The 22,646-nt window shown below is 42.7% G+C and overlaps 2 protein-coding genes across 2 annotated transcripts; both read left to right on the plus strand.

The window, feature by feature from the left end:
* Positions 1–704: 704 nt before the first annotated feature.
* Positions 705–2,443, plus strand: snrpd3l (small nuclear ribonucleoprotein D3 polypeptide, like). Its single transcript, XM_056433016.1, has 4 exons — positions 705–808; positions 1,408–1,547; positions 1,802–1,994; positions 2,224–2,443. Exons 2-4 carry the CDS (start codon positions 1,422–1,424, stop codon positions 2,286–2,288), a joined length of 384 nt encoding a protein of 127 aa, XP_056288991.1. The 5' UTR covers positions 705–808; positions 1,408–1,421; the 3' UTR covers positions 2,289–2,443.
* A 2,109-nt stretch (positions 2,444–4,552) lies between these two features.
* On the plus strand, positions 4,553–20,756 carry LOC130205557 (calcium/calmodulin-dependent protein kinase kinase 2). Its single transcript, XM_056433014.1, is given in 18 exon segments — positions 4,553–4,807; positions 8,634–8,973; positions 9,498–9,827; positions 10,998–11,045; positions 11,850–11,903; positions 12,822–12,873; positions 12,994–13,050; positions 13,053–13,126; positions 13,533–13,569; positions 13,754–13,775; positions 13,874–13,962; positions 14,700–14,899; positions 15,121–15,174; positions 15,277–15,350; positions 15,498–15,585; positions 15,804–15,935; positions 17,368–17,447; positions 18,281–20,756. Coding segments are annotated over 17 exon segments (1,737 nt in total). The 5' UTR covers positions 4,553–4,807; positions 8,634–8,700; the 3' UTR covers positions 18,354–20,756.
* The last annotated feature ends 1,890 nt before the right edge of the window (positions 20,757–22,646 follow it).

The following is a 22,646-nucleotide window of genomic DNA, read 5'->3' on the forward strand; positions in this document are numbered from 1 at the left end:
CGCTTCAGTGTGGAAGCTCAGTCAGGACGTTTCATACATCTGCCTTCTTCACTTTACTTTTCATTTGTGGACGAGTGCTGTGGTGTGGAACATCTCTTGGAAGCCAAAACTTTGATGATGTAAATCATGCGAGCAGATTAACTGCAGACCGAAGAATCTGAGGAATTGAGATACAGCAATACAATTCAAATACAGGAATGTAATCACAATGCAATGCCACCACTCGTTCTGAAGGCTTCCACTTCTAGAGGATTATTTAAAAAATAAATGGGACCATCAGAGCATTGATTATACACGGCTATGTGGCTTTTTGCCAGTATCTGACCAGATGATACATAGTTCCTTCAGTATGATCAATTATAGAGTTACTTTACAGATGTGTTTTGAGGTGAAACCCCCTTGGTCTGTGTGGTTTGAAACACGTTTAGACTGGACTGCGTTAACTCTTTTAATTGTATTCTTTCGATACATCGATACACACCGTGCTGTATGATAAAACGAATGAGCAACAGGTCAGGCAGACACAGCCTCAGTCCTCTGGCTTTTCATTAGCACCGTACCGTAAACACATTTTAATAAATCGGCACGAGAACCTCATTGACTAATCAGGATTCCCTTCATGACCTCAAAATACAAGTCCCACAATGCAGCGCGGGATGCCACCGGAAGTACTTCAATGAACCCCTGTGGCATTGTGGGTAGGCGGAAAAGGCTCCAAAAGGTACGCAAAAGCGACTGACGCACGTTGCAGAGCCGCTCCAGAAGAAATAACAGCGACTCAGAAATCAGTTCGTAAGACAAGATCAAGGTAATTGTCATATCAGATGGGACGAAACTGAATTGTCTTTACGTTGTTTGTTCAACAGTGTAGTTTGTCTTTGTTGTCCACTAAGAGCTCGTTCGTTCAGTCGGCTAACATGGTTCCGCCTGTTAGCCGAAGTCGCATTGTCGTCAGTTGATAATTATATGTTAATATTGAATTAGTTAAGTATTTAAGCTGCGTCGGGCTTTGCTTCGTAGCTGCTTCATCGTTACTTCAGAGTAATGTGTGGTCTTACCTCTCCGTCGCAATGGTAGTGTTGTATTATAGTTCCTGGAGCGCTAGCGTCGGCTAATGTTGCTAATATGCTAGCTACTTCTTTTACAAAGAAGGTGAACTTTCTTTCTCCTGAAGGCTTGAAATTACTTTTCAGTAGTTCGTTGCAATATGTTTTGTGATACTTGCTACGCTTCATAATAAATGAATAAGCCATTGTAACAGTTTCACTACCACAGCTAACGTTAAAGGGAATCATTGAGATAATAATTCGCTAAACTGGACCAATTTGTAGTTTCCCAAAAGTTATTCCACTTTTCTAGAAGAAAGGGAATGTAGAGTAACATTTTCTCCAATACATGTTTTTCCAGGAAGACCGTTGAAAATGTCCATCGGAGTACCTATCAAAGTTCTGCATGAGGCCGAGGGCCACATTGTGACCTGTGAGACCAACACTGGGGAGGTGTACAGGGGCAAGTTGATCGAGGCCGAGGACAACATGAACTGCCAGGTTTGTCTTTATCGATAAAAGCTCTTATTTTCAGTGTTGCATCTCACTTTTTCCTGTACAATTTGGGCACATAATAGTTCAGGTACTCTCTGCTCTATTTGCACAACTCATTGTGGGTGGTGAGCTCTCTCGGTTTGGATAGTTTTCATAAGTAAATGCCTTTGAATGTGATAAGTAACTATACAGAAATAAAATGCAAAATGACACGCATGAATATTTAAATCTTTAATCATAATTTGTACCCGACTCCACAGATGTCCAATATAACGGTGACTTACCGTGATGGCCGGGTGGCACAGTTGGAGCAAGTCTACATCCGTGGCAGCAAGATCCGCTTCCTGATCTTACCGGACATGTTAAAGAATGCTCCGATGTTGAAGAGTATGAAGAACAAAAACCAAGGTTCCGGTGCAGGAAGAGGCAAGGCGGCTATTCTCAAAGCGCAAGGTAAGCTGAAAGGTTTTGGAACAATATCTTTCAAAAGTCAATGCGTCTACATATTCTAAGCGCCTAATATTGCAAATGAGATGTACCCAGCGTGTTTCCTCATGAATAACATGAGTATATATTTTACTTATTATTATTGATATTTTCAACTCTACTTTGTAGATCATCTCTATGGTGAAATACTGCGTAATTTTGGTATAATTGGTCTATTTCCCTTTTGTTTATCTAGTGGCCGCAAGGGGTCGAGGCCGTGGCGGAATGGGACGAGGCAACATCTTCCAGAAGAGGCGATGATTATTGCCAGCTGCGTTAAGATTGTTTCATTGTATAGTCTTATGTTTTAAATTTTGTCTTTCGATTGGATATCTTTGGTGTTTTTTTGCAATCCTGTACTTTGCAGTTTATTGCTTTACTTTCATTTTTTCTGAAAATAAACCTATTTCAATTTGTCTCCTGTCCTCTCGTTAACTCAGTTTGATGTTCCTGGCACCGGCAACCGTTTTGATAAAGACCAGATGTACCTGGTTTGATAACTGCTACTTTTTAATATGATCAAATAGTTCCTACTGGCCAGAGTTGGAGTTTGCATCATAGATACATTTCTTGCCAGCTTAAAAAAAATATAAGTTAAGAAATTAAATATTGACTATTTGACAAACTGCAGTAACCCAATGTTTTTTTAAATCTTTGCTCAGGTTTGCTTGTGAAATAATAAGTGTGTAATTGACACTGAACATGAGTGAAGTATGTCACTGCGTGCTGAATAAACAAGCTTGGCTGATAATATATGGCCCATATTTTTAAACTTGGGAATCGTGCTATGTTGTCAAAAAAGTTCAGGCATGAAAATTCCCCACCTTTCGGCAAAATTCGCCGTTTTGAAACCAAAATTGGTGACTTACGTGAATCGTGTAGATCCGAAGTGTTTTTGTTTTGGGGGGGGGCATTTTGTTACAGTAGAATGACATCTTCGCAAATGAGATGCAAGATTCCACGTTCTGCGTCTCTTGCCTGTGTTTCCATTGCACTTGTCCGAGTTGATGGGCAGATAGGCCAGGTAGGTGTTTGGGTTCTGGTCGGGCGGTCTGGACACGATGAGATGCACCGGGCCTTTAGCTTTACCGATGGTGGTGACTGCTTTGGTGTGGGACACGCCGGTCATGAGTTCCTCATTCACCTGCAAGAGACATCACAACGTTTGACACACGTGAGGAAGAAAGTCAAAGCATGCAGGATAAATGTTCAGCAGATTGAACGCTTTGCATTTGTGTTATTTTGTTTGTGTACAGTTCATAGGGTGGGCAGAGGTCACGCCTGGGAACCTGGCTTTATCTTCTGGTCGCCCAGCTTGACCTTGGGATATTTAACAATGTTGTCTTGTCCACGGTTTGTGTGTGAAAGAGCGCAAGGAGGATAATAAGAGAGCCTAATAGACTCAGGACAGAAAGACAGGAACAGAGGTGAGAGGGAAGTGGCGTAATAAAACCATCCGTTGTGTGATTAGTTTCAACAGGAGAAAATCACAACTCACAAGAGATCCACGGATGAATCTCTTTTTTTTATTATTGAGAACAATTAAAATAAATAAATAAAAATGCATGTGTACATGTGCGTGAGCTTTTTTATTATTTATTTAAAGAAACAAAATACATAGATGAAGGCAGATGTATATGTATGAGCGTATGCATGTAGGCTACGTGGAATTGAATTGGTTTCCAGGCAAGAAAAAAAAAAGAATTAAGATGAATTAACAAATCAAGAAGATGAGTGGTCATGTTTGTAAAAATGTAGTGAATGATGACCAGATGTAGTGGGGTTCTGTTGTGTTGTAAATGAGAGGTGAGGTGAGTTTTTCCATTGAAATATATTCTGACATTAAATTGTTCCAGTGTGTGATATTTCTGTTATTCCTTGATTTCCAGGGGGGGTGCCAGTGACTTTTTCTTTGCTCCGTCCCGATGCGCGCAGACCGGCGTCGGAGCTCTGCAGCGACCGCGATCGACCAATCGATCACGATCGGCGTATTGAGCACCCCTGCATTCAAACATTAAATAGCCGAGAGTTTTTTTCAGCGTGAGAAATACGATGTGTGGCGGGAGTGCGTGAGTTAAGACCGAAATGCGTGAGACTTGAGAGCCCTGTGTACATGTTGTGTATGTATATATGTACTTATGTGTGTGCATACTACGGTTTATATCTGTCACAGGACACAACATGTAACTACATAATCTTTGATGGAACAATGTAATTCTCAGGCCAGGTTACTGACGCTACAATGGTGCTAAAACGCTAGCATCCGCTAGCTAAACGGCGCTAGCCTTAATTAACTGTCTTCCCTTTATCTACGACACACTTAATAACTATCAAAATATATCACCACCAAAGCGAACATAACATTAATAGTATTACTAGCCAACAAAAATAAATATGGACTAAAAAACCCACTAGCTGTCAATTCCAAAGTGCGATTCTCCCGTCCGCCACAGGAGGGCGCCAATCGACCACAGAAGTGCTTGGAGCAAAGAACCACGAAGTACGTTGTGTTCTGAGGTGGCGAGTTTACACTAAAGGAGAACAAAAGGAAGCCCGCGACCTCCTCCGCGGCTCTTCGTGAAGCATATCGCTGAAACTACCACCGTTACATTGCCCCGCTACCGGTTGTCCCACCTCTCCTCCGGGGGAAGCGCGGGACCTGCGTGCTCAGCGGGTTCGGTCCATCGCATCACCGGGGGTCTCGGTCCGCTAGCTAGTGGTCGTAGTACAGACCCGAAGTCCGGAGAAGAACCCTCACTACGCCCGACTGACGCGTCAAGGTAAGGATCGATTTGTTTCCGGATAGTATTTGGGGTTTGTTGTCAGACTCTGGGCGTGAATGGACCGCTCGAGCCTCCTGCTCGCCAACATCTGTCTCCTGACAGATGAGGCAGCGGCTAACGTTAGCGGGGCGCTTTGCCTCTGAAGCTCCGAGCCCCGTTTAGCTCCGCGGGACCTCGGACGACGAGGACACTCTCTTCATCCCGAGGATTTGTGATATGCATCTTACTCGTGTTAATGTTCATGGTCGATGTGATGACTCCCAGTTGTGGGTGTAAAGACAGCCATTGTTATCACTCACACACACACACACACACGGCTGAACCGGTGTGTGTGTGTTCCTGAAATTGGAGAGTTAACACGTCTCGGTCCAGTGGTTTGATTGAGAGTTGATACCTCATCCTCAAAGTGACTTAATGATGTCATGTAAACAATTGTATTCTCATTATCTGAGAATACAATATATCTGTCGCTCGTTTAGACTCCAAGACAATAACTCCAATGTTGCATTGTCAATTCGTTCATACAGAATAGCATCAAAAATCGGCCCTAATGTTGTTTTTTCATTATTTCTTTGTCAGTATTTTGATGTTTTTTAAATCACCCTTCAATCCATCATCTTAAGCTGCTGATTTGAACAGAAGGACACAGCACCTTGGTTCATCATACGATGACCGCCTTGAAATGCACCAGATTTATGCTGGTGATCAAATAGTAAATCCGATATTTTTGAGCTGGGAGAATGGAAAGCACTTTGTGTTTTACCAGATGGTCTTTAGTGACAAATGTGGCTCCATTTTTTGTCAATTGTGAAAACAACTAAATATAAGTTTAGATTTTTCAGGAAAGAAGTGATCAATTAATCAATGTGTCGATTGACAACACTACTACTTATAATCAAGTGCATTTTCAAGTTGATAAAAAATGCCAAACATTTGACAGATTGTCCTTCTCAAATATAAAGGTTGTCAGATATCACAGCTTTTGGATTATTCATCAGACAAAATGATCAAGTTGAAGATGCCCCCTCGGCTTCCTGGATGTTGTGTTGCACGTTTCCCAATATTTGACGATTTATTGAGGAAATAATATCTTGCGCTAATATCAACATTATGTTTGTGGTTGAATCAGAGTTTATCCTATGTGCTGTGATTGTGTGATAACTTCTTTGTCTGTGTTGTTATTAATGCTGTACATGGCTTGGACCCCCTCTTGCTCTGATAAGTCCCCTCTCCCCCTCCCCCTCCCTGCCTGCCCGGATCGTGAAGGTCAGCTGCTCATGTGACTTTTGTTCCGATATGAGGCGCAGTAAGGCCTCTGGAGCTCGGCGGCATCTGTTGGCGTTTCGCGAGGCTTAAATCTAACTGCTTGTTTTTCGTCTAGCTGTTGCGATCACCGGGGATCAAGGCCATTTAGGGCTTTAGCCAGCAGTTCAGCCATCCACGACACAGAGCATCTCTGTTTAGGAACAAGAGAGACATATAGAGCTGTTTAGGGCCATCAAGATCAGAGGCTTTTTTTAAACCACGAATGTCCAGCAAGCAGAAAGATTTTCTGAAGTGTTAGATTGTGTCCAGTCGTCCTAAATTGAGGTGCGAGGTGGGGGACTTATAAAACAGAGATGTCAAAGCAGATTTCTCAGCTCCGTGGAAAAGGATTTTAACGAGTGCTCGGCTACAGTAGTCATAGTTTCAGAAAATCACTTCCCTAATAGGGGCTGTTGACACTGAAACGCAGTCATAAACTCAGTTGGTATTCAGTGGCCTTTTCTTAAAAGCTCAAGCTACTGCGAATCCTGCTGTCCAGACAGCGACTGCAGAAAATACATCAACAAAGACAAAAGAAACCACAGTCAGATGGATATTCATGCATAATCCAAACCCTACTGGGCAGGGAATGAGATTTTCAGTGATTTTGTGTCTCGCTATAAATGCTAATATGCAAAAGACATTTCCCCATCATCAATGGAGAAACTGCGCTGTGAATAGAAATGGGCCATCGTGCGTTTTTTGAAAACAATTGTAACAATTGGGATTGACGTAACATCCCCTGGTAATGATGATGGAGTACTTTTAGTAATGTAATTGTACAGCAAAAGAGACCGAGCAGTCAAGAAGACCAGGAAGTGAGTTCCTGCCATGAAACAGTGAAGCTCAGTAGGATGTGTGGTGATTCTTTCTCCCTTTTTGTGAGTTTACGATGCGATATAGAGGCTGGATATGAAGGTATAAGCCCACATAGAGTGGGTGTCTCTTCCCACACATGGTCCTCATTCTGAACTTTGCAGGAGCTTCGCTTTCCTTTGTTTTCCTGTGTCTGTGAGATTTACTCAGCTCAGATTTACTCACAATCCCGTCAAAACCATGACAGAAAGCAGGAGATCGTCTCTCTGTCTTTCCATCCCTCCTTTCCATCTCTCTCCATTCCTCTCACAGATAAGCTTAATGGACATGGAGATGGAAATGTCCCTCTTAAAATGATGCAAAAAAGGCTTTGGTAAGCTTCTGTATATATAAAAACTAACCATGTTACATCACTGACATCAAAAGCAGAATGAAGCGTTGCTTTTATAGGCGCGTCATATCTGTCCAGCGAAGAGGTGAAGTTTGTGATACGAGACTCGTTTGCCTGAATTAATTAGCACCTCCCAGAATGTGTGGAAAAGTCCAGCTTCTGTGGAACGAGTGGTCTCCTTATGTTCCCCAGCTAGTGAGCAGCATCTCTGATGTCTCCCCACAACGTGGGTCATGCTGCCCAGTCAAGCTCTGCTCCAGCTGTGTGCAAAGGTCGTGAAGCCGGTCATGTTGCAGTCGATTGAAGTCCGTTCCGGCATTAATGAAGAGGGAAATTCACTGGGCATCAGGAAAGTAAAGGCAGTAAAGGTTGAGTTCAAGAAGCAGCTTGTTTATAAATAATTGTTCTTCCTACTTCCTTAACATGTGTTCGTTTGTTCAGGTCTCCCTCAGTAACGTCCACGTGTTTGTTTTATGTACTAAAGCAGGATGTTGGTGTTGAATATGGTTTTTGGGTCGACAGATTTTTGCAGGCCGACCCTGAAAGACGGCGTCGCACTGGCTCGCTTGACAAAAAGCCAATGGGATTTTTCCATTTGGATTTTGGATTAGTGCAGAAAATACCATCTGTGGACAAGCGAACATTTACGATTCTTACAGGTTACGGAAAATCATCTCCAGGTTTACGGACTTGCAAAAATCCCAAGCTGAACGAGTAACCTTATCGCCAGGTGCACTCTGATCCGTCAGGCGTAAAGAGGGTGTCACTAATCTATATTTGTTTATGTTTTGCAGACACTATAGTTACCTTGCAACTTTCTCAAGATGATCAAAATAATTGTCTGCTGAGTTAATAAAATGCATGCTCTATAACGTTTTTGATTTCTATTGTTTTGACGCTTTGAGTACCAAGAGCCAAGTGCCAAAGAGAAGGCAGACATCTTGACAGCCAATATATATACATACATACATATGTGTGTTTGATTTGGTGGAAAGGACCTCGAGGACAAGTGTTGCACTCAAGAGCATAAGTTCAGAGACATCTTCCATGGTGAGATAGGGAGATGCTGTTGTGACAAACATCCAAACATTGTTGGTTCTGTGAGTTGGCCTCTGATGACCTCCACCCTCTCATTCAAGAAGGATGCAGAGTCATAGGCTGGTGTAGGGGGTGGTGGCAGAGGCAGGGGTTTGTAATAGTACTATTATTAATTGAAATTCAAGACGGGCATTTTCTCTTTTAGGGTAGCTGTTGTGCAGTTGTTCGCCACGTGTGTTTTTTATTCTTCTGCAATTTGCTCTTGTGTCTCAGGCACCAATTCCCCCCCGAGGCTCCCGTCTGATGGAGCAGTGGTTGTCAGTCTTTGTGAAGAGGCAACATGTTTCCCTGTCATGTCAGCCCCTGGCCCACTGCTGAACCGCCAGCTTCCTGTGGTCATGCACCCCCAGCACCCCCAGCACCCTCAGCACCCTCAGCACCCTCAGCACCCTCAGCACAGCCCTCACAGCCGCTGCCTGACCTGCTGTGCAGCTGTCCTGCTCCACCTCTGAACGCCCACTCTGAGACGCCCTCCCCAGACCCCATGGAGTCCCTCATCGTGGTCACGGAGTATGAACCCAGCAGGCCACCTGGAGAGGCCGGGCAGGAGGAGGTGAGATGAAACACGCCCGGGTTACACTATATGTGTCTCAGATATGGATATTTGGACTTCTGCAGAATGAAATAATTGCACGGCACTTGATGATACATGGTCATTTTTTTAATGAGGTTATTTCTTTGATGTTATGTCTTTCAGACCATGTAGGAAGTAGGCATTCTTACTTTGACATAACCCAAGCATTTATTTTTTATTTTTTCCACCCATAAATAAATCAAAATGTAGGGATAATGAGCATCATTTTGACACAGCCGCAACAAAAAGTACATTTTATTAAAGTGTTATTGTATTGTGTACAGGTATTACTGTTATTGTAACTCGTTAAAGAAAACAAAAAATATGATGTAAACAATGTATTCATTTATTTAATTATAATAATAAAGGAAATGTAGAATACCGGCTTGAAAGTAGGAACAAACTACATCCTACATCATATTAATACCAAAACATTAACAGCCTTACATATGTGAACATGCAAAGAAGGAAATTTAATAGGATTTAAATGTATCACGTCTCAGGTGGAAGAAATGGACAGTTCTGAGACGCCCGAGCCAGCTTCCTCTTTGCTGGCAGCATTCCGGCCCCCCTCCTGCGACCTGCTGTCCCACACAGTTGGCCGGTCCGAGGCTCTGCTACCCGAGAGAGGAAGACTCAACATGTCTGACCGGAAGCCATCTCTGCAGGAGCGCTCGCAATCTGCAACATCTCCCTGCGGCTCTCCGGGTCTCAACGGGTGTTACATCTACCCGTCATTAACCTACTCTCCCATCGCATCACCCCACTCCTCTCCACGCTTGCCCCGCCGGCCCACTGTGGAGTCCCACAGTGTTTCCATCACAGACCTCCAGGTATGGTCAAATTTGAAATGTAAGGGGAAGTTGATATTGCCGCTCAAAATCTGTCCCAGATATTATAATTGCAATGAAACCAAGTCAGTCAAGAAATCCCAGGAAGAGAGCTAATGTGAGGCTGCGGCCAGTGTGATAATAATTGCGATTATATAATAATGCTCTCAGCACCATCTGCCCAGTTCCCTGAAGGACTACATTGCATAAAGCGTTACACATGAATGAACAACCTGACCAATGTTCACACAGAGCCAGGCTCGTGCTCCTCTTCATCATCTGTTAGGTATCAAAAATATCAGACCCGACTGTAAGTAAGCAGAACTACATGTGCGTTTGTCTCAAAAGCAGCAGCACACTGGTAAAGACTGAGCTCTGTGGCTGCAAAGGTAAGGTCCGACGGTCTCAGTAGATGTAGACAGTAGCTGTGAGTCCTTACACATCGATGCAAGTAGCTGTAAATGTAGATCGGATCTCTCTTCAGGGCGGCAGAGGTTGTCATCTATTATATTCATGGCCTTGTTTGGCTTAAACGGAATCACCAAATTTAGATATGGATAAGGGGGCATATTTTTTAAATATCCTCTTTCGGTGAAACTTTAAACTTGGTCTTTTAGTCATCCAGTTCAGAGACCAACGATCAGATACATCTCATTTCGACATGTCTTCTGAATGAAGAGCTGGTTCCTCGGTGCATTGTTGGGTGTTGACATGAATCATTCTCTGCCGGCTGGGTTCAGTTTGTTCTCAGCACTGAACGTGTTCCTTCCCATCACGCATTGCTTCAAATCCACACTTGCTTTTCACCAGAATAGAACACAGCTCAGGTTCCCCTAAAGACTACAACATAAGCTACAAAGCACTTCCCACCTCTCAACCCTCCAACCTGGGACAGTGATTGAAAACAGAAAAGCTGCCGCCAGTTAGAAGCTCTCGGGCGTATCGTGGGATCACTCATGTGCAAAATGCTGCACTTGTGCGTTTTGGTTGAAAATGGAAACGTGAAAATGAATTGAAGGGAAATTTGATGGACAGGATTTTGTCTGGCATTTTTTGTTCCGAGCATATTTTGTAAGAATGCTTTTGATGCATCTCTGGTATCTAACTGCTGAAATAGCCGGTGTGATTACATTCGAAAGAAACCATTTTCTCCTCTTTCTCTCTCTCTTTAAGGATTGCGTTCAACTGAACCAGTACAAGCTGAAAGATGAGATTGGAAAGGTACCATCAGGGACAGCTCACTGAGTGTACCCTTCCACTGACGCTTGAATTCCCTTCTCCCTGCCGCCGCCCATGACTGCCGGGCACCGCCGGCCGCATACATCATCACATGCAGTGTCCAGTCCCCTCTCCCGCCTCCTCATCGGCCACTTTCAAACTCTACTCTGTAAACCAGGGCCGTGGAAGAGTTGGCAGATGGCCGAGAGGCTGGTATGAATAGCCTGACGGGTGTGTTGTCGCTCGAGATTGGTGGTGTGCCAGTACTGTGTGCTTGTGTGCGTTTCAGGTGTGGGGGGACGAATGTGTGTGCGTGAAGACCGACGTGTTAACGCGCGTGCGGTCTTGTGTCCAGCTGAGACTGTTGGAGCCCTTCAGCACCGTGGGAGAGGCTCCTGTTCTCAGATCATCTCGGGGACAGGAGGACGAGCACTGTGCCGCCTCTCCAATCTGCTTCCCCAGCAGGAATTTATCCCCCCCCCCCCTCTCTCTCTCTCTGTTTTTGGGCATGAAATGAATTCACACGGGCTACTAATTGGTGTGTGTGTGCGTGTGCAAGATTGCATAAACCAGATCCAGTTTCCTTAATTAGCCTGAAATGAGAAATGAAAGGGAGAGATGATTTGAATTTCTCTGTTCTCCCTTTGAAGCAGCTGGTACTCTTCCACTGTCGGCCCACACACTTCCCCTCTGTGTGTGCATGTCTCGTGTCTCGTGTATTTTCGTTTGTTATTTAGAACGCAAAGTTCGATCAATTCTTTTTCACATGAATAAATGACAGCTGCTCACTCTGTTCTATTGGACCAGGGCTCCTACGGCGTTGTCAAGCTGGCTTACAACGAGGATGACAACACATACTATGTGAGTTGTCGCGCGCACACAAAATACACATGACATTTCGGTTTATCTAATACCTCATTATTGTCAAACCCTTTTGTGACATTTACTGATGAGATTTCATGTGAATCTGAAAGGACATGAACATTTCTCCAGGTAAGTGTGACAACCAATCCACTCGAGATTGTTGCTGTTCGAGATTATTGCTGCAAGTCACATCAATCTGCATGATGTTGACAGGCAATGACGCGGGGATTATTGTAATATTCCAGCCCAAGTGACAAAACACAACATGTCACATTCACTGATTATATGATTGCCATAATAACAGATGGCATTAAGACTATTAAATCCTCAGAAGAGGGAAACTATCCACCGAACAATAAAGCTGTCAGACATTGCGCTCTTTGTTCAACGCAGCCTTGATGGTCTAGCGGTTTAGCTTCGGTAATTGTTCAAGACCCACGCGGGAGACGGACACACTTAAGGCAGAGGCAGGAACACATGCTCATGTTCTAATATCTAGCCGTCAAAAATAAGTTGTTCAATGAGAAGTTTCGAAAGCATCTTGTCGTTTGTGTTTATTGCTGTTTTTCCACTTTCCACGAAAGGAACTATTTTTCTTTGCTGTTTTATTCATAATGAAGGAATGTACATTACACTCATGTTTGCATTTCAATAGAATAATTTCCCCCCAGGGCTGTTTTGTAAATCGAGATTTTAAAATAGTGTGTGCTGGTGGGCGTTAGTATTCACAAATACACAAAGGATGCTCAAGGTGAGGAGAGAATGCTGGGATATCATCTGTGGGGGTGTGAGTGGGTTCACTGTCGGATTTACTCTGCTGTGTGTTACTCTTCTCTATTGTCCATCTTTCTGTTCATATGTTCCGTGGATCTCTCACCCTCTCTGTCCAAATCCATCTCCCGTGCTCTCCTGCAGGCAATGAAGGTGTTGTCCAAGAAGAGGCTGATGAGGCAGGCCGGGTTCCCACGTAAGTCTGGAGCCAGGTGGTGGACAGCAGAGAGCACATCTCTCGTAACGCTCCACCGGTACGTGAACGCTGTATGAAACTAGGTCCTTCATCCCACCCTGTCCCTCTCTCCTCCGCCAGGGAGACCTCCCCCTCGTGGAGCCAAGGCAGCCCCTGAGGGGCCCCCTCAGCCCAAAGGGCCCTGGAACGGGTCTATCAAGAGATTGCCATCCTGAAAAAGCTGGATCATTCTAACGTGGTGAAACTAGTAGAAGTAGGTGCTGTTAATACATTTGGACTATCTTGATTTATGTGTAACTTAATTTGCTTTGTGCAGGTATTTGAGTGACAAAAGCAATATGGCCGACTCAAGCTAAAACTGCCTGCGGTACGCCGTTTAATTGCACCTCTTTTCTCTTAAGAGCAACATCGTCATGTTGCCAACTCACTCATGGAACAACTAGGACAGGAGCCGGCGTGTTTTCATGTTTCATGTTTTCATTTGGCTCATTCAAACAATGACTGAAACCTCCCGGCCCTTTAAAGAGCCTCAAATACAACAAAACTGTGTGTGTGTATTTATTTGTACTGCATGCATAAGATGATCTATTGTGTGTGTTCGTGCATGTGTGTGTGTGTGTGTTTACACTCATTTTCAATTCTCTGTCATTTGGTGCCAGGTTTTGGATGACCCCAGTGAGGACCATCTGTACATGGGTACGCTGTGACCAGACAGTCAGCCCTCAGAACAACACACACACACACACACACAGTCATACGATTAGCAAGCATACAAGAAAGATAATTTAATCTCATCTTAAAAGATGTTGTTCTTTAGTTAGTGTGTCTCCTTGTAACTGAAAATCTTTCCTCACCAACTAAATCTGTGTTTCTGTCACAGTATTTGAGCTGGTCAAGCAAGGGTAAGCTGCACCTCTTTTATGTTAACGAGTGTCACTGGAATGAGCTCATCTCATTAGTTATGATTGATAATTGTGTGTGTGTGTGTTTGTGTATTAAGTCCTGTGATGGAGGTGCCGTCAGATAAACCTTTCAGTGAGGACCAGTCACGCTTCTACTTCCAAGATCTGCTCCGGGGAATCGAGTATTGTGAGTCTTCCAAACCTCCTTTTGCATTCCCCAACCCCCAAAAATGTCAGGGCGTTATTGGCTCCTATGATATTTTACTCACACGTGGCCTTTCCACTACAACATTTAAAAGTCCTGCACCTTTATAGGGCAGCACGGTATAAGCTAGAAGCCGATAGAATTCAATAATGTATTTTGTGCAGTAAAACACAGTTTGTAATTCCATAAACCACAAGGTAGAAAAAAGGCACAATGAGTTTCTCTGAAGATGAAGCTCATGTGTATCTAGATCTGCCCTCATCCTACAGTTCTTCCACAACATTTATAGTCCTTCGTCTGTGCTGTTCTTGGCACCCACAAGTTTCATTTCACATCAGCTCAGGAGCTCTCAGCAAGAGGGTCGGCACAGTGTCGTCTAGGAGACGAGGGAAGGAGGCGTAGGGCTCTGCACCAGGGACACTGGAGCTGTCAGGATATTCATTTTTATTTCATTAGCAGTAATTGTAAGTTAACATGTCTTGATAGTTAGTTTATGATAGTTAGCTGAAACGTTATCCAACATATTTCCGAAGTGTACTGCCAGCATTTGTCACAATTAGCCAACAACTGATTTGTTTACATATTAAAATAAGAAAATACTTTATTTTAACACCCCCCTCTCTCCGCTGCACTGGAAGAGAATATTCACACAAGCAGAATTCCTCAAATGCTATATTGTTGCTATAATATTTTGTAAAGCTTTGTTTCTATATCAACAGTACATTACCAGAGGATCATCCACAGAGACGTCAAACCCTCCAACCTGTTAGTGGGAGAAGACGGGCACATCAAGATTGCAGACTTCGGAGTCAGTAACCAGTTTGAGGGGGCTGATGCGCTCCTGACCAGCACAGTGGGAACGCCGGCTTTCCTCGCCCCTGAAATGCTCTCTGAGACCAGAAAGAACTTCTCTGGAAAGGTGAAGGACCGGTCGGCTAACTAGTGCCCTCTGGAGATGATTTGCAGGAATGCATGAACCCTTTTGTTTTAGTTCTTAAATCTATATGAATCATATATTTATCTTCGTGTAAAATGTACCACCCTAGAGGACAGAATACATTTTGGTGGATTTCAACTATCATACACTGAAATAACAATTTCTTAACATATAATGATGTTGTTCTGTTTTCCTCCATGAAGGCGTTGGATGTGTGGGCCATGGGGGTGACGCTTTACTGCTTTGTCTTTGGAGTGGTGAGTGTGCTTTGGCAAAAACAGAGACAGGAGATACTGTGATTTGTGTTTGTTGTTTTGGAGATTCTCCTGATTGACCGCTTGCCTGTCTTTCATTCCCAGTGTCCATTTATGGACGAGCGCATCCTTAGTCTTCATCAAAAAATCAAGACACAGCCTGTGGAGTTACCTGAGCGGTGAGTTCTGCTTCTCAAATATTTGTCAAAATCACTGCCCAGCCGCTGTTTTTGATCTGAATTCATGGCTTTCATTTTCTCTTTACTTTTCAAAATGTGATTTAAATGCAACTTAATCTGTTGCTGTGATTCTTTCTGTCTCAACAGTGCTGACATCTCAGATGATCTCAAAGATTTGTTGCTGAAAATGCTGGACAAGAATCCAGAGACCAGAATATCAATCCCACAGATTAAGGTGAGGACCTTCCATTACGATGCATTTAAGTACATTTTAAATGTTAGTAAACCACCTGACACAACTTCAACAAGAGAAGAATCGTCTGATTAAATGCTCCTGGGTGGGCAGTGTGTAGGATTTGGTGACATCTAGTGGTGAGGCTGTAGATCGCAACCAACTGAAACCAAAATGAAAAACATGAATGACGCCAGTGTTCTCCTCATATTTGCGTTCAGGTGCACCCGTGGGTGACGAGGCACGGTGCGGAGCCTCTTCCTCCTGAGGATGACAACTGTAGTACGCTAATTGAGGTGACCGAAGAGGAGGTGGAGAATTCTGTTAAACACATCCCCAGCCTGGCTACAGTGGTGAGTTAATGTACTTGTTAATGAACTACACGTCTGATTTGTGAAATAGTTCAATATCACCGTGTTTTACATTTATAAATCGGTCAGATTTGCATCTATTGAGACATAACTGAGAATCAATGCTTTTCAGATTAATTGATAGTTAATTATTGATTGTCTGTACGTATGGTAGAAAATAAATGTTTCAAGCTCTCATATGTCACTTTGTACCACCCCCACACACCACTGCCCCCCCTCTGCACTTGGTGCTCGTGCTGCTGGGTGACTCATGTAGTCGCTTTGATCTATTTTCAGTAGTTTTCCTTAGTTAAAGCCAAATGCTCCCAAAGACCTGAATGTTTTTGAATGATGAATCCGAAGCCTCTCAGCGCTTTATTTCTTTTCTATAACTATCAGTGAAGCGCTTCAGATAAAAGGTGAGACACAACATGAATTATGAAAACGCCGTGTGTACAAAGTAGAAATTCATCAACGCTCCAAATTCGCCACATTTGTTGTCATTCATTGTCACGGCATTACACCCAAATGCATGTTTTATGATTTCTACATACAGAGTAGAATTGGCAATGTCAATTTAACACTTAGAGTACATTTTAACACTCAGCCAGTGAACATGTGGTCCTTTATCTTGCTCCCTGTAGCTGTGTCTACGGTGTGTGAATGAAACATGATTGTGAGTCGCTTTGGATACATGTGTCAGCTAAATGTCATGTTAAAGTAACACTGAACATAGTGTTAACGCAACTCTGGTAAGAGTTATTATTTTACTCCACACTGAGAAGTGTTCATTTTGATTAACACTTGTCCGAGTGTCACATCTAAATAACACTTGTAGTGTTATGTCTAAACTTCTCAGAATATTAACTCTTACCAGAGCTGACACTTTGATCCAAAGTGACTTACAATCATGTTTCATTCATACACCGTAGACACAGATACAAGGAGCAACTCGGGGTTAAGTGTCTCGCTCAAGGACACATTGACTCGGGCGGGGATTGAACCTCCAACCCTGTGTTTGAAAGACAGACCTGCTAACCACTGACCCACAGTGGCTCTTCAACACTCTGTAGATAGGGACCACATGTGTACTGGCTTAGTGTTAATGTACTCTTTAATTCTACTGTGTGGCTTTTGACTCGGTCACCGAAGTCGTCTGCAATTCCATATTTCAAGACACAAAAACATCTCGAGTGGAAGTCAAACTCAGTATAGAGTTATTTTAAAATGTTGCTTCTGATGAAATATCCACATTTGATATGAAAAAATGATTTAGAGCTCCTTGTAAAACAACGACGCTCCTTATGAAGCTAATGAAATAAAGAAGTGTTGATGTTGCAATGACCCCACCATTGTTTTACAACACATGGTTTAGAATTAAATTCCCGATCTTAGTTTTTGTATTGGTGCATAATAGTTGGCTATTCTTCTTCAGATCATGGTGAGAACGATGCTGAGGAAGCGCTCCTTCGGGAACCCCTTCGATTGTGGTCGTAAAGAGGGGCAAGCGCTCAGGTAAGGATGGTTTGGAGATATCACACATGACAGTCATTAAAGCTATTTAAATAGCTAAATAAATTATTAAATATTATACTCATATATATATATTCATATTAACAAATGACTATTGGAACATCTTAAAGCAAAATGTGACGACTCTGTATGAACAAAGCCATGACAAGTGAGCAGAGCTTATTCCATTCTGAGCACCTGATCTGTGGAATAATTGAGAATAATACGTGGACGGACAAAATATCATGAACTCATTTACAATTCAGTATTATCTGACACTGTGTCAGAGAGGCGTTGCTGCACCTTTGCAGCAAGGCTGTGGTTTGTGGCGTTGCGTTGATTGGTGTTTCATAAGTGTAGAAGTGTTCCTGTGTCATGCGGCTAAATATAACAGTGCCACACTTGAAAATGAAGTAAGTGCCTGTCTGACACTCAAAAAATAGCGTTTTAAGTAGCAGTCGTTCATTCATCATGAGACAGCATCCTCCTATCTTGATGATCTCTTTGCATGAAGCATCCAGAGAAACTGCAAATTCATAGTTCTTTGTGTCGCTCCTTGACAAAAATGATCTTCTTTCATAGAATGTTCCCTTCCTCTCGCCATTTTCTTCCCTCTTCTTTATTTTCTTGAGTTTCCCCTCGTGTACGATGTGTAAACTTGCCTCACAGCAACTCCTTCGTGCTGGCTGCCTCGCATTGTGTGAACACGCGATGGTCGGTTTCAGTTCCTCAGCTCAGCTTCTCGATCTCTGACTCCTTCCTCTGTGATGCAGGATGGGCGGCGGGCGTGCAGCGGCGCTGTCACTGACGCTGTGTGTCTCTGGTGTGTTACTTAGGAAACAGGAGAGCGGTGATGGCATGAGGGGCATGGACCTGCCCCACGTGGGAGAAGACGAGGCTCTTTCCTGATGCAGCGGGTTCATTATGCACGCTGGTATCGGCCCGCCTGGAACCACACTGCACAACACCCCTTTACTCACCGTTTTTATACTGGCAGCCGACACCTGTGTACATTCACTGGGAGGTGGACAAGAGTGGCGCACGCAGAAAGAAAAGAGAAATGAAGATCTCAAAGTAACAATTGTATTTATTTTCTCTCTTCTGTGACTCAGTTTGGGGCTGTGGGACGTTGGACATTGAGCCGGTCTCCAGCTCTTAATGCCCACTCTCCTCTTACCCTTCATGCATTTACTGTCATCGCATGCGTCGTCTCAGGCTTCATTTGTACAGCTTTGTGTTTTATTGTCGTTAGCCACTTGTGTTTCTTTCAGGTACACAGGGCATGACGACAGGCGATGGGGGGGGGGGGTTGATGAGGGGGTTGTCTTGACCGTCACCGCCGCATTCTCTTTCGTGGAGCCGGTTTCTGGACAACGATTGTCTGGTTCGCTCTGCTTTGGTGTAGCAGCGCCCGGTTTTGTAACATATTTTGGGGTGAAGAATCTGTACAGTTTTCCCAAGATGAAAAGAGGGGAGTTAAAAAATGTTTACTTCAGTGAATGCATGTGTTTACGTTCCCAATGCAAAGGCTATTAATAAGCTATTTCTAATTCTGTGCACCGTCACAGACACAGTTGTTTGATGCAATTTGTTCCCCGTATTATGAAGAACCATTTACTGCAATCATCAGAAAGATGGTGATGTAATGCTTTGTGAACAGTCACATCCACCATGACTGCATTCCAGATCGCAGAGAGGCGGGATTATCGATCTGATTTTTAGGTGTTTGCTTTGTATTTTTTTAATTCATAGAGCTACAGTTTATATCGTAATGAAGGTCCTGATCCACCAAATGCATATGAGAACAATAGAATGTGTTGGTGCAAAGTTATTCTGTTTGACATTGTTCTTTTCTCTCCCAATTATTCGGACAAGCGAGGTTGTGTGTTGGAATTCTGACTAACAGATTATATTTTTAATATTTTTATTTTTATTCATTTATTTGTTTCACCTCTCTAAGTGGATGTTTGTCGACCGAAAAAGAAAATATGATTATTGAACCTCAAGTTACAATTTTTTTTAATGTTCTGTTTTGTAATGTAAAATGTAAAAATTTCGCAGCACCAAAAACATGAATTATGTCTAATTATTTGGAAGTGTAGGACCTTAAACTTAAAGAAAACAAACCGTAAACCATCTGTTCTTTAGTGAACTAGTCGAGCTGCCGACTGAAGTAAGTTTTCAGATGGACGCATAGTGCAGCTGCAAAAATGTTTGTACAAATCTATGCATGCCATATCGGTAGAGGTGCTGACTTTAGAAAGTCATCTTTGAAGGAACGAGTAGGCCACTGTGCGAATATCTCAAATTACTACTTGCATGTCTCTCTGGAGTGTCTGTTTTCTAAGACCTGTACTATGCATATGATGAGTCTCTGAATGGCACATACAGCGGCTAGAAGAGGGGGACACGTGTGGGTCACTGATTCTCATTTTGTTTATGCTTCCCCAAAATGTTTACCAGAAAGATGTAATTAAGTTGTACTCCTTATTGTGAAGTGCTGCCAATAGAGACATGCACTCTGGCTTTACATTTACATAAAATGATTGTACGATACTTCTAAATGATATAACTCCATGATGATAGGCAATGATCTTTTATTGCCCATGATTTGGCCCATTTGGTCGGACTGTAAGTCTCTTTTGTCCTCGAAGATAAAGTTCTAACCTCGAGGAAAACCACGGAGGTACTTCCACTTTGGTGTGAATATTTTGACCTCAACGACCAACAGGAATGAACAGACGGACAGTTTGATTCTGATCGCAGGGTGTCAGTGCGAGCCACAGAAAAGCTGTGAGATTAATATTTTATACATACAATATTTAAATTAATGGTTGGTTTTCATTCAGTCTTTTCCCATGATTTTTACTCGGGCTCGGCTAAGTGGTGAAACTTTATTGCTCTCATGGTTATGCACTCAGCAGTGTAAATGTATTTAATTAAGAGCTTCAGGGTCTCTTTCCCCTGAAATGCATGCCCACATACGGATCACGCTACTGTCACAGCATGAGAGCTCCGTGGCAACGAAAACGGGACCTTTCAAATAATTATTCTATACATACTGTATCTTCATCTTTGGATAAAATATTATTGCCTTTCTGTGATGTCCTTGGTCTGCATGTTGTTAAGCTCTGGTCACAGTTCCAGAGACAAACCACCAGATGGCGCTGTGCGCCACAGCATCTCAGAAGCTGTAAGATCATCTTGAGACTGAGAGCCTGAATAACACTTTTTGCTTCTTTCAGGTAATTGTGATGATAGCACATTTTTCATTCAGAAAAAGTAAAAAAATAAATGTAATACATCTTCTAATACATGAGTTTTATTTTCCGTTTCATTTGCTCGAATGATTGAACCACCAGTCCTACAATTAACGCAAACCCCATTTATATTTCTATAGGTACTGAGATGATGTGGGTTCACTTTCTACGGTTATTATCCATATTCGTTGAATCAAAGGAAAATATATATTTTATGACGAAGCAGCATCACTCTTATAAAAAACTGACGGATCTTTAAAACATGATGAATGTGTGAATAACTTTGTATGTTGCCCAGGAATATGACAATCAACACATTTGAAGGTAACACATTTATGGATTATCACAAGGCAGCAGTAAGCAACCACCTGGGAGACAGTGGGTCAGCAGCTTCTGCGGTGTTTGCCCAAGAAACAGCAGAATGAGGTGGAAATATAAATATGATAACAGCAACAACTCTGCACAGACACATTCTTTGATTAATCTATAGTATGAACTGTGTTGCATTAAACAATGCAACGATTAAATGACAAGTTGATTATTGCTGTGTACACACACACACACACATATATTATATACATATAATATATATATATATATATTAGGGCTGTGAAACGATTAAACATTTTAATCGGGTTAATCACAGGTTTTTGTGGATTAATCATGATTAATCACATATTACCGATATTCTCGGTATATTTTGTGAGAACATAGAGATTTATGACAAAAGACGGATATATACATTTATACATTCTTCTATACAATGGTGCTGCAACTCAGCAGTTATTTAGCAGTTTTCTTCCATATGGAACATTAATACATCTTCATCCTAAACAGAATGTTTAACCCTCCTGTTACCTTTCGGGTCAATTTGACCCCATTCAATGTTTAATGTGGGTGTTCTTTGGGGTCAATTTGACCCCAGGCTGTTTTTCACTGTGTCAAACATATAAGAAATATCAACTTTTTTATTTATTTAAAGGGCTATTTAGGTAGTCAACAAACAAACATAAAGTACCTCACACTTAAACTTGGGAAGCAATATTAATTCTAATAATTTTCTGGAGGTTTTAATTGCTGGGGTCAAATTGACCCCGAGGGTAAAATATGTTAGTAAATGTAAAGGTAACAGGAGGGTTAAACAGAGCATTTTTCTCTTGTTTGTCAACCATTAACTCCACCATGATACAATCTAAAGGCCTCTAGTCTTCCTCTAGCAGCTGCTGAGGCAAACTGACTGTGTGGGTTTTCTTCATGAACTGGGCCGTGATGAAAGGGACGGCGGGGACACCGCTGCAGAGCTGAAACCTCACCGGCCCGGACACGGGGACAGATTGACAAGTGACTTTTTTTGCTCGGTCCCGATGCGCGCGCACGGAGCTCTGTGGCGCGCGAGACGGAGATCGATAAGTGTTAACGCAACGTGAAGAGACAGAAATGACATGCTGCTGTGGAGATACGATCAACAACAGACGTTTAGTTTAATAAAAGAACAAAGACGTGCTATAGAGAACATGTCAGGGGCGGGCCAATCTTTTAATGTCATGCGATCTACCAACACTACGCCGCGATCGACTGGCAGGTCGCGATCGACGTGTTGAGACCCTGATCTACAGGAAGTAAAAGTCGTAACAAGGTTTCCGGAGGTGAACCTGCGGAAGGATCATTACCGATGAACAGACCGTCTGCATGAGAGCGGACAGAGTTCAGATTGAAGTGGTGTATTGGAAGCTCATTTTGCAAGTGACTTTTTTTTCGTCCCGACGACCAACAACAGACGGATTGGAAGTTCATTCTGCGCATGCGTTAAATGCGTAAAAAAAAAACTAGTTAAACCTGTAATTGAATTAACTGAGTTAACGCGTTATTTTTCACAGCACTAATATATATGAATATTAAGCTTCCTGTAGTCACCATTGTCGCTAACATAGCCAGGTTTATT

The sequence above is a fragment of the Pseudoliparis swirei genome, chromosome 15 (genome assembly GCF_029220125.1).
Source record: "Pseudoliparis swirei isolate HS2019 ecotype Mariana Trench chromosome 15, NWPU_hadal_v1, whole genome shotgun sequence".
Lineage (NCBI taxonomy): Eukaryota > Metazoa > Chordata > Actinopteri > Perciformes > Liparidae > Pseudoliparis > Pseudoliparis swirei.

Coding starts and splice junctions, on each gene's coding strand:
- snrpd3l (XM_056433016.1), top strand. CDS start 1,422: ATGTCCATCGGAGTACCTATCAAAGTTCTGCATGAGGCCGAGGGCCAC. Junction 1,548..1,801: donor AGGACAACATGAACTGCCAG/GTTTGTCTTTAT, acceptor CCGACTCCACAG/ATGTCCAATATAACGGTGAC. Junction 1,995..2,223: donor GGCTATTCTCAAAGCGCAAG/GTAAGCTGAAAG, acceptor TTGTTTATCTAG/TGGCCGCAAGGGGTCGAGGC.